At 38.4% G+C, this 12208-nt stretch overlaps 1 protein-coding gene across 4 annotated transcripts in view; it reads right to left on the minus strand.

Moving 5' to 3' along the window:
* The window catches only part of LOC110460469 (fibrocystin-L-like), a 106419-nt gene that overhangs the window by 22768 nt on the left and 71443 nt on the right, over window positions 1-12208 (minus strand). For all 4 annotated transcript variants that reach the window (XM_021513410.1, XM_021513402.1, XM_021513418.1 and 1 more), the window contains 6 exons: window positions 11599-11841; window positions 10517-10646; window positions 9662-10042; window positions 7011-8503; window positions 5709-5877; window positions 1431-1691 (listed from right to left, as the gene is read on the minus strand). In XM_021513410.1, coding sequence (XP_021369085.1) covers window positions 1431-1691; window positions 5709-5877; window positions 7011-8503; window positions 9662-10042; window positions 10517-10646; window positions 11599-11841 — 2677 coding nt within the window. The remainder of the gene's footprint in view (window positions 1-1430; window positions 1692-5708; window positions 5878-7010; window positions 8504-9661; window positions 10043-10516; window positions 10647-11598; window positions 11842-12208) is intronic.

The following is a 12208-nucleotide window of genomic DNA, read 5'->3' on the forward strand; positions in this document are numbered from 1 at the left end:
TTTTGTTGACCTTTGTCCATGGAAGGTCCCTGCAAAATTTCATTGAAATTGGTTCAGGGGTTTTGGAGAAGAAGTCGAAAATGTAAATTGTTTACGGACGCACGACAGACGACGGACGACGACGGACAAAAGGCGATCGCAATAGGTCACTTGAGACTTTGTCTCAGGTGACCTAAAAAATCTGGACTTTGTCGAAAGTTTGACAATTTGAGAAATTTGTCTGTCTTCAAAAGTTGATCTTCAAAGTTTGAATTATAGATATTAGTAAAAGTGGTAAACATTTTTTCAAATATTGTATAAGGGACATAAAGATAAAAGATGAACAGTGCCGACAGATAATTTGTGTGAGAGAGAGATAACTACTCTGCAAAGTTTATTTCCATAATTTAAAAATGAAGAGCCTCGACTTGAACAAATTTGCTGAAGATAACATAATATATAATAGACAACATATATAGCACCATCGTCTTGTAGTTGACTAACAGTGTCTACCTTTTTTAGGGCTAAATTCTACCTGATCTCTGAACATCAGCAAAACCTTGGATTCTGGTTCAAATTCTTCAACTGTGACTTGCACTGTCCCATATCAATCTTAATATTTACATTTTTCACACTCTTAATATTCGCCTTTTTCGCCCCTCTCTGATGAGGGGAAATTTATCATATACAGTGAACATACCGGAAGTATTAACAAGATAACATGCATATAGTAATTAAATGTGAAGGGTGAAAGTTTGATTGGACAAAAATTGCTGGCTCAGTCCTGATCACACTCTGAGTGAGTGAGTTTAATACTTTAACTTGGTGTGTAAATATTCAGATCTAAATTTGATCTATGCATTTGTGTGAAATTGAGGCGTCATAATCTGTCATAATATGTAATGGCAAAGATTTACTTTATACACAAACAATGAACATATAAAATTATCAAGATACCTGTTCCTACCAGCAGTAGCCTTATCGGTGCAGTGTATACACTCTAAGTCTATCGGTAAGCGAACCGTCATGGTAAGAGTGAAATGAGAAACATGTAATTTTGTCACATCGTTGCACAGGTAAAAAATACAAATTGCGAACTCAGTTATAGTTTGAAAAAGGGACCAGTCAGTCTTGAAATGTTGCGACACGTTTAATACGTACATGGTTTGTGTATAAAGTAAAACTTTGATATGTGTCATAAATGGGGGGCTGCAGACTGGCCAAGTGGTCAAGGCGTTTGCCATCCTGCTACCACTCGCTCTCTACCACTGGGTCGCGGTTTGAGACCTATGTGGGGCAGTCACCAGGTACTGACCGTAGGTCGGTGGTTTTTCTCTCGGAACTCCGGCTTTCCCTCCATCACCAAAACCTGGCACTTCCTTAAATGACCATAGCTGTTAATAGGACATAAAACACAAACAAACCAAACCAATGTGTCATAAATGTGTTACCGCTAGGTATGGTGAGGTCACTTCCGGGAACAGGGAGGGTATTGCCAAGCCAACTCCAAGATTCTGGACTGGACCAGAGGACAGCGCTAGTTGGTCGCGTAGCTGCAGGAGGGACTGTGTTGGGGTCCGGGGGAGGAGTACAGTTTGTGTAAAAACATGTGTATGCCTGCAAATTCACAGGATATGTCTGGTTATTGGATTTCACACTGGGCGAACTTCGCTTTTTTCTTGTTCCTCCATTACTTAAATCCTTCCCTGAAACTGAGTTAGTTAAAAAAACAATTATTAAAAGACAGCGGATGTGTAGTAATAGTGCTGGGAATCGGTCAAATATTCAAGATCGATAATCGAAACTCCATAATCGATCGATAATTGGAACTCCATAATCGATTGATAATCGATTATCAGTTTAAATGACCTATACTCATGTAACATAACAGGCTGGCCAATTTATTATCTGATGTAATTGTGCTAACTGATGAGAAAATACTCGTTTCCGAAATCTAGGCGGAAGGAAGGATTCTATTATATGTCTCTTTTTTTTTACTCAAAACTTGATGATAACTAGGTGTACCCACAGTTTAGGTATTCATTACCCCCATTTGAATACTCCAATCACTATAACATAGCATATTAATAATAATTTATCACGTAAAACACTCTGCTAGCTTCATTTTACAAGCTTTCAAATATGGCAGTTTCGGTTGATACAAAATGCGGATGTATATATATTATACGAAACGAATACAAGGGACGCAACAAAAAGCAATTCCGCTTTTTTATCATATACAATTCCACTTTTATATTAACCACCAAATTTATAATGTCGGTGCAGATGTTGCGTCTGCTCAAGTTAGAAAAGGATTACAATACAATTGAACATAATCAATCTTTCATCAGCAAAATCGATTATTGGATCCGACCCTTTTCAAACTCGATTTAATCGATGTTTCCGATTATCGGTACACCACTAGTATTAAATAGATTCTTTTCTGACCAAAACTAGGATTTTACAATCCTTTGACAGTCAGCTCAGAAATAAAAAACAATGAAATAAAAAATAATGAAATAAAAATCATTTTTAAGAACATATTGTTATAATATTGTGATATGCAGTATATATCAAAACACAATACGTCAGGTCCATGGAAACTTCGATGTCGCCAGAGCTGAAATATATATTGTTTGTCAATATTACCCAGGTCCCTATGTGGGTGCCAATGCAACAGGGGTCGTCATGTTTTCAATGCCTTCGCCAGAAATCAAACCGGGGACGTCTGGTTTACTTGTCTTACACTTTACAGAATGAGATAGACATTCTTCCCAGCCAAGTTGGTAGGGAGCGGCTAGTATATTTTACAAGAGTGACATACTCCCCACCTCCAGAAAAGAACTCGTCCCTAATTTTCCAGAGGTCAAAGCGTTTCCTTGCAAGTATCGCTAGTATTTTTATTTTGTCATATCTACTGTGTCCCCACATCGGCACCAATGTAAAAGATGTAACAATTTTTTTAATACCTCCACCAGGAGTCAAACCCGGGACCTCTGGCTTACTTGTCTCACACTCTACCAAGTGAGCTAAAGAGAAAGACTCCCTAGCCAAGTCGGTAGGAAGCGGCTAGTATCTTACCAGGGTGACGAAAGGAAACTAAGGCAATACACTTAACAATAGTCATTTAACTCATTCACCCCTGAAGACACATTTGAACTCCTCCAATTCAAAGGTTGGAATAGTTCATTATGAAAGTTCAGGGGTAAATGAGTGAATAGGCAATTACTAAAAATCTTAAGTGAATAGTAGTCTTTGCCTAATACCATTTTATTGTACTACTGACCGTACACTGGCCGTATGGGATGTAATTTAGCGGACATTCCTAAATTGCAACCATCAATTGATGCCATAGTAAATGTTGTTAAATTATTTAATTTTAATAAGTTGAAAATACTCAGGAAGAGTTAAGAGCTTAGTCGTTTTTAATTATTTCTTAGTCCTTGGTGATAATTTAACTACTATTAGGTAGTAACCCTTTTTAACCCTTTCATCACTTTAGACCAAGATAGTTAAGACAAAACCCAGCCTACCTTGGGTTACCCCCGACATAAAGAAACTTATCAGGAGAAGAAATAGATTGTACAAACGATCAAAAAAATCAGGAGACACTGAAATAAAAAATAAGTATAAAAACCTGAAACATCATATACAGAGAAAACTCCGAACATCTTACTGGAGCCATATTGATAATATCATCACCCCAGAAAACACAACCAATGCTAACAAATTTTCCAGCAAAAAACGGTTTCGGTCATATATAAAATCCAAAAGATCAGACCATAATGGCATAGCTCCTCTGAAAAAGGACGGTAAACTTGTTTATGACCATACATATAACCACCAAGGCCCAGATGCTAAACGCACAATTGCAATCTGTTTTTACTCTTCCTGAAATCTTTACCGACCAGCAGTTTTGCACTAGATGCAACATGCCTACTCACGATAAATACCCTGCCATGCCTGAAATTTCTATACATGAAAAGGGCGTCTTAAAACTGCTCCAAGGATTAAATCCATACAAGGCCTCGGGCCGTGATGACATCAAACCCAGAGTACTAAAAGAGTTTGCAACAGAAATAGCCCCGATATTAACCCTAATATTTAATCAGTCTGTGGAAACATGCATAGTGCCTTCAGACTGGAAATATGCAAATGTATTACCTGCTTATAAAAAGGGTCCAAAATTTCACCCAGAAAACTACAGGCCCATATCTCTGATCTGTATCTGTAGCAAAATTATGGAACACATTGTGGTCTCAACTATCATGACCCATGCCGATACCCATAACATATTGTATCCGTTCCAACATGGTTTTTGCAAATCGCGATCATGCGAAACCCAACTTCTTGAATTTGTGGATGACATCTCAAAGAATCTTGATGAGGGACGCCAAACAGTTATCCTCATAATGGACTTTGCTAAGGCTTTCGACAAGGTCAGTGTTTCTCTCCTAAACCATAAACAAAAACATTATGGTATACGTGGAAATGTCGCAAACTGGATCGAGAGTTTCCTGACCAGTAGAACTCAGACAGTAGAAGTTGAAGGGGAGAAGTCTGATTTTGTCGATGTCCATTCCGGGGTACCCCAGGGGTCAGTTTTGGGACCCAGTTAATTTCTTGACTAAAAACAAAACTCCAATAGTCAATAATTATACTTTACATGGACACATACTGAAACAACTTCGTCAGGCAAGTATCTGGGTGTAACACTATCATCTGACCTTAAATGGCATTCACATATAAATACTATCTGCCCAAAAGCAAATTCTACGCTAGGCTTTTTAAGACGAAATCTTAAAATTGGCTCAACATCAGCCAAAGTACAGGCATACAAATCATTAGTTTGACCATCACTTGAGTATGCCTGTACAGTATGGGACCCTCACACCCAAACAAATATTGACAAGTTAGAAATGGTCCAGCGAAGGGCAGCACGCTATGTGCTCAATAATTAAGCACAGGTACAACCATCGTACCTCCAGTGTGTCAGAAATGTTGGACCACCTAAAGCTGCACCCTCTAGCAGAAAGACGTAGAGATGCTCGTCTGACCATGCATTCATAACATTGTAAACCAGAAATTCGCTATCGTAAAATCAGACAGATTAATCCCTACAGTTAGAAAATCCCGAACAAACCACCAGTTTTCGTATCAAATTCCCCACTCAAAAACCCAGACCAGAAAGGCATCATTCTTCCCTCGAACTATACCCAAGTGGAATAAACTCCCACCTGACATTATTTCGAGCCCCACAACGGAATTATTCAAATCAGCCCTCTACCGTCACTTTTCAAACGCAAATTAGACCATCTCGTATCTTTTAAAAATAATCTCTTTCCATATTTCACTCCTCGTCTGACATTTTATCTTCAAATTGTTGAAGTTGGTCAGTACCATTTAGAAGTAGAAGTAGAAGACCATAATGGACTCATCCAAATGAATGTATAGTAGAGTCTACTCAAGTTACCTAGGGATGAAAGAGTTAAGTTATACCAAGTCAGAGTTATCTTTGTAAATTAAGAAAATGGTGAACTACCGTATTTTTAAGTAGAAATGACCTGAACAGACATAAAAAGTGGGAAAGGTTGTTTTTTTAATCTCATATCTATAAAATACTTTTTCTGAAATAAAAATCAGTGTTATAAAGAATTAATAAAGGAAATTTGAAAACGATGGTTTTGAAATGTGTAAATGAGATTTTCTTACTCAAGCAGATGACTTACTCAAAATTTCCACTTCCTTTTTGTTATCATTGAAATACCAGCTGCTCCCAGTGATGGCGCTCGTGTCCAGAGGCGTTTCGGAAGGAACAATGAATCCTTTGTCCTCATTGATCTTCAACCGGTCTGGTTTCAGTTTTACTGGCAGAACCAAAATTATGAAGTCGTCAGTCTACAAACAGAAATATTGGTTTTAAAAGACAATAATTATAGTGACAAATGGCTTCAGAAAAGTATAACCATCCAGAACTGAGTAAGAATGTTGTGATATATTTTTCAGAGAATCCCTAATTAGTAGGGCTGCAACGATATATTGTGCAACGATATATCATAATATTTTGAATACTGTGCGATATATGTCTATTTTTGGGAGGTCAAGATACACCTACGATATTTCAGGATTTCGTCATTTCTGAATTTAGTCCCCTCGTATCTGTTGCAACATGGCAAGCGACAGCTCCAGCTTGGCATGCACGTCGAAAAAATGTGAATTAATGATGCGAAACTTTAAAGTCATGCCCATTTTGGACCAAGTCTATTTTCAGTTGTAATATTGCCATTAAAAGTTTGCAACATATCTTTCCTCATTGCTTTGTACTGTGATTATGTGTATCGCGATACGTGTCATATCGTCATGTTAATCTATCGATGCAGCCCTATTAATTAGATATGGGAAGGAACAGTGTTATCTGCTTGATGTTTTGGATTTTCTCCAGATATACTCAGGTTTCACCCAACTTTATGACTCCAATGTACGCTATTATGGCCGAGAAATGTGTTTTTCTTAACTCATTCACCCCTAAAATTTCATAATGAACTATTCCAACTTTTGAATTGGGAGAGTTCAAATGTGTCTTCAGGGTTGAATGAGTTAACCTTGGGAACAGATCTTCCCTCATGGCATACAAAAGTAACTATTAATTGTTGTGGAATATTCAAATTAATCCAATAGACTTTGGTATCAACAAAGAACACACACAGGTCAGCAAGGGCCCTGCCCTGTGCTGGACCATATCCTGAATGGTCTATTTTTAGTAGCATCGACCTCGACTTTGACCGTAATAACTTGAATACCCCTATTGATTGAAATGTCATTTTGCATCAACTAATCTTTCAAAAGATTGGCTTTTTGATTCCAAGTTAAGGACCATAAACCCCATGGTCTATTTTTAGTAACAGTGACCTTTACTTTGACTTTAGAAACTTTTAAAACCCCTATTGCACATCTGCATATCACAGTGCAGTGTATCACCATGTCTAAATTTCAAAAACATTAGGAGATGAAAAAAAGATGCATTAACTCACATTGACATCGTCCATTTGTCCAGTGAAGCTGATATTAGTGACTGGGGCAGAGTTATTAAATGTCATAGTATACGTTTCTCCACTGACGAGTTGTGCTACCCAGCCATTCTTGTTTGTAATTCTTTTATCTTTGAATGGAACTGCAGACACTCCATGAGCATTGGTGAAAAGAACGTCCTTGTACCATGCACTGTTGGGCAATAGATTATTAAAACCGAACCTATGAAATTTGACAGCCGCCTGGCACTTGCTCACTGGTACAAGAGTATTGCCGTATTGGTAATTTCCACAACTGGGTGGAAGAGTTCCTGTGGTGGGTATAACCTTACAGTTCGCACTGCTACACAAGGTGCCATCGAGATCCTCAAGAACTCCCTCAAACAACCACTCATAGCAGACACGTCTTGGAGAATTTATGAAGGTCAGAGCAGCAGTTTTATGGGTGGAACCGACACAATTGTCCCCACATGTTCCATCGATTCTCGCCCAGGAGAAGGCACAACTGTCGCTCCGGTCAAAGTTGACAAATGTCACGTTGTCTATCAGCAGGCCAGGTCCATATGGGATCACAATGCCTCCCTTTGTGCAGTTAGAAGCACCTATCAGTGACGCGTGGCACACAACTAGCGAATCCTTGATTAAGGCCCCATTGGAAGGGACTAATCCCTCTGGTTCGATGAGAATTTTTATCTCGATCTGAGCATTTAGATTCTCTGTAGCATAAAAGTTACTTAACTGGACATAACCGGTGTTTACCATTTCCACACCTTTATCATTATGCCAAGCATTAAACGAACGAAAGTGGGCGGTTTGTTGGTTCGTCGAATCACAACCACCCCCTACTTTTGGTGTGAAAGTAGGGAAAATCCACAGACCAAACCAGCCCAACGAGTGAGCAGTGTTATTGTAGAAGATTCCTAGTGGGACATTCGTGGGGCAGACAGTGGTGGTGAATGATGGACCCTTCGGGTGCTCGTGCATGCTGTACCAGAATCCGAAGTGAGAACCGCCAGCAGCATGGCAGTGCTGGATTGTGTTGTTAGGATTCGTGGCCCAAAAACCTGCTGGAGTGACGTCATCATTTAGCAGACTTGTGCTCTGTTTGACAAATAGAGCAAGATTGTACTGGATAATATTGCCAGTCTCTATGCCGTCCTCCAGGAAGATAGCACCACCCATGATATTGTACACGACGGTGTGTTCAATCAGCACATTGTGTGTAGCATGTATGTTCACCGCACGGTTAAAAGTTTCATGGATACCAACTCCACGGACGTAACTTTTTGATTTGTCGCCAAGGAGATGGAAGTGAATTGGATAGCGTCCTAATCTGAATGCCTGACCCATAAAATCTAACTCCACATATGAAATACGGCCTTTGCTTCCTCCTGAGTCTGGTGTTGGGCTGTGTATGATAATATGCCCGCCAAATTGATCACTGCCAGTTTCTTCACCAAAACGGCCCTGGAAACATGTCTGGGTGGCAAATTCCTCTGTGGACAAAAGACAGGAGGTATCACAAAGGTGGCAGAAATAGACGTATGGTTACTAATCATTGTAAATAAAAAAATAAAAAATACAATTAAGATAAACCTGAATTGTCGCCAAAATAGAAGCTTGTGCCATTAAAGACCTATAAGAACAAGAGGTCAAGAGGGCCTTATCACTCTACTGGATATGTTTAAAGTCATTGATATAAGGTAAATATATAGCACTCTATGATATGTACTGTATGTACATATGAAATTCCAGAAAGATCCATCCAGTACTTCTGGAGATATAGCTAGCACAAACTTCAAATGTCAAAATCAAAGATAGCAATCTGTTGGCCATCTTCTTTTAATCAATAGTAAAAGGTATCACTAGACAACTTGATGGGGACCAAATTGGGATAAAATCCTTTAATCCCTAAGGTAGAAGAAGGATTTCAAAGGTTTTACCTCTATTTCCCCTATTGGGCCCTGCCCCTCTGCCCTCAGGGGGTTCAAACAAAATATACAAAATTGAGTGCCCTTGGGGCACACCAACCATTTCTACAAAATTGAATCCCCATGGCCCAAGGATGCTACATACAAAATTAGGATAAAATCCCTTTATTCCTATGGTAGAATCCCTATGGTAGAATTTATCAATTTTACCCCTATTTTCCTGTTGAGCCCTGCTCTTCTGCCCTGAGGGAAACCACACCCAATGTTTATGCAATATTGAGTGCCCTTGGCCTAAGGATGCTTCAGACCAAATTTAGTCAAAATCTACCAGGCCGTTCTGGACAAGTAGCTATTTTAGGAAGTGTTGACAGACAGACAATTGACACAGCGCCTTCAGCCTTCGAAATGATAACCGGTTTATGGGCATCGTGTGAGACGGGTAGTGCATCATACTCGTGACCATGCAAGTACCTGGGTACATTCTAAAATGTCGGCGCTGAATGCCTAAGACAGGAAAGCCAAAAGATACAGTCACTGGGGAACATCTCAAAACCAGATTATTTTTTTTTAAATTTAAATCTCAATTAAGAGTCTTTTAACAAGCATTAAATTTGTCAGCTTTAGTAAAAGTTGTGATAGACAAGCTGAAAAGGCAGCTTACATGAAATAGTATTAACAGAACTAACCTCTGTCAAATAAAACACTTATCAACTTTGAACTTACCGACATTGAAGCCGTCCGGACACGCCTCAATTTTTTCAGACCACTCTCCATTCCTGCTGCCCTGAACTTTAACATTGTGTGTTAGAAGTCCCACTTCTGCTTTAATGTCGACAGCGTATGTATTTGAACCAGTTCCAAATGTTTTTGTCACACCACTGTGGGTATATTTGAGATTAGAGTCCAAGGTCAAGGTCCTTTTATCATCAGAAATGTCTTTGATGGTTTTCTGTTCAGTTTCAATCTGAGATTTGGAGTTTCCAGTTGTTGCTATGACGATCGTGTCGCCAATATTCCAATCAACAGCTTTTTCAAGATTTATGGAATCGGTGTCAGCAGCAGCAGTTTCTGCGAGCATGGTCCAGGTGATTAACGTTGGTTTACCTTTAATAGTTAAAATACAACATGTCACATATCTGAAAAATATTTAGAATGTTTGAAATATCAACAAAACATTTCTTCCATGCCCAATCACTTTTTGTTTAGAAATAATCAAATACTGTTCTAGTGGGAACTTTTTCAGTTTGGAAATGTTCACATTTTTCGTGCCGAGTAAATTAACACTTAAATATCCACATGCCAAAATGTATGTAGATTTCAGAACTGCTCTAAAATTTCCCCATCAGGATAGGTTTTAAAGGTAAAAAAACCCAAACATTTCCTCACACAATTTTTTTTCACTTTTATAATCCCAGATCAGAACTCAATTCTGGCCGCCTAGGTGAAAGGCAAGTGTGCTATCTGCTGCACCATGCGACTAGTAACCCTTTGATACTACACATGCACTGGTGTAATGTACAGGTACAGGACCTATATAATCATATTTGATACACAGACAATTCAGATTATCGTTTTTACCATGGAGATCCAGGGTGCCCTCCCGAACGGCCAGCACCTTGGTACCATATATGGGGAGCTCTTTACTGCGTACATGTCCATGTAGTGTGATATTCATTTTGTGAGAAAAGGGGTTTTCCTCCGTTCCCACCTAGTGGCCAAAAACAAACACATGTGTTATAATTCGTCTAATTCTGTGACAGTACTTCATAGCACTGCCCTTTACAGTACAGTTGCACCTTCAAAAGTTAGCATCATTCGTTTTGAAAATCCATTTTTATTTTTTTTCTTCGTCTAACAACTTTTGTATGCCTCAATATATATCTTGTCGTAATAAATAGCAATTACTTCCAATAAATGCCATTGTGATATTCTCAACATGCAAAATAATCCCTTTGGACTGCATCAGTTAACCCTTTTACCCCTATGTAACTTTAGTTGTCTCTACCGTACGTTGATGCATTTGGAGCTGTTTCCCTTATAGTTATCTATATCGTACACAAGTACCTTTTTTGCTGTTTTCCAAATTTTGCCTCTGCAATGAGGATGAGGGCTTAATTCATCATGATAGTGAACAATAACTCATTCACCCCTGACATTTCATAATGAACAATTCCAACCTTTGAATTGGAAGGGTTCAAATGTGTCTTCAGGGGTGAATGAGTTAATAGTTCGTAGTATTGTAGTTACATTGAGAATACTAATTTACCTGTGAAGGGCAATTTTTTTTTATTTGACTCGGCAAAAGTTTCCTGGTACCGAGTACATTCGCTCATTCAGCGTTCAACTGTTTGCTAACATAAGTGTATAAATCTTTCAGAAAGAAAAGAGAAGGGTGGCACAGTAAGATAGCATACAGCTGCCTTAACTGAAACACCATTTTATACATCTTACAGAAGTTTTCGGGAATTAATGAAGAACAATTTAACTGAAGGAGGAAATAAGACCATTGTTTCCGACTTGTAAAGTACAGCAGGAAGTGTGGAAATCTTTCAGAAAAGAAAAAGATATCACAGTAAGTTATAGCATATATACAGCCTTAACTGAAACACATGTTATTCAACTTACATAATTTTTCGGGAAATATTTAAAAATCAATTTACCTGAAGTAGACCACCATCGGTGATAAGGATAATTTCTGCATTCAATTCCAAATCTTGGCTATCATCCACTATGACTTGTCCTCCCTGAATAAGAAGTATTTTGAGGATGGCAGTGGTTGTGTCTAAATAGATAGTCTGACCAGGCTGGATGATGACAAAATCTCCGTCCCCGGGCAGTGGTCCACCGCCCCATGTATATACAGATGACCAGAAGTCTACATAGTGGAACTCTTCTGCTCCTACCTGTTACAAAAACCACAAATGTTGTGTCAAATTAAAACAGGAAAAAACCATTGTGTTTTACTCAACATGGAGAACAATACAAGTGTAAATGATTTATACGCAAGTAACTCATTAAATCAAACACGATAGAGTTAAATATGTTAACGCTGACAAGTCAATAACTCAAACACTGAATCAATGCAACAAATAAGGAAAAGTCAATATTTAACTGAAACTTGATTGAGTCAATTAATTATGTTATCACTGACAAGTCAATAACTCAAACACTGAATCAATGCTACAAATAAGGAAAAGTCAATATTTAACTGAAATATGATTGAGTCAATTAATTATGTTATCACTGACAAGTCAATAATTCAAACACTGA

This window comes from Mizuhopecten yessoensis, unplaced genomic scaffold (genome assembly GCF_002113885.1).
Source record: "Mizuhopecten yessoensis strain PY_sf001 unplaced genomic scaffold, ASM211388v2 scaffold1375, whole genome shotgun sequence".
Classification (NCBI taxonomy): domain Eukaryota; kingdom Metazoa; phylum Mollusca; class Bivalvia; order Pectinida; family Pectinidae; genus Mizuhopecten; species Mizuhopecten yessoensis.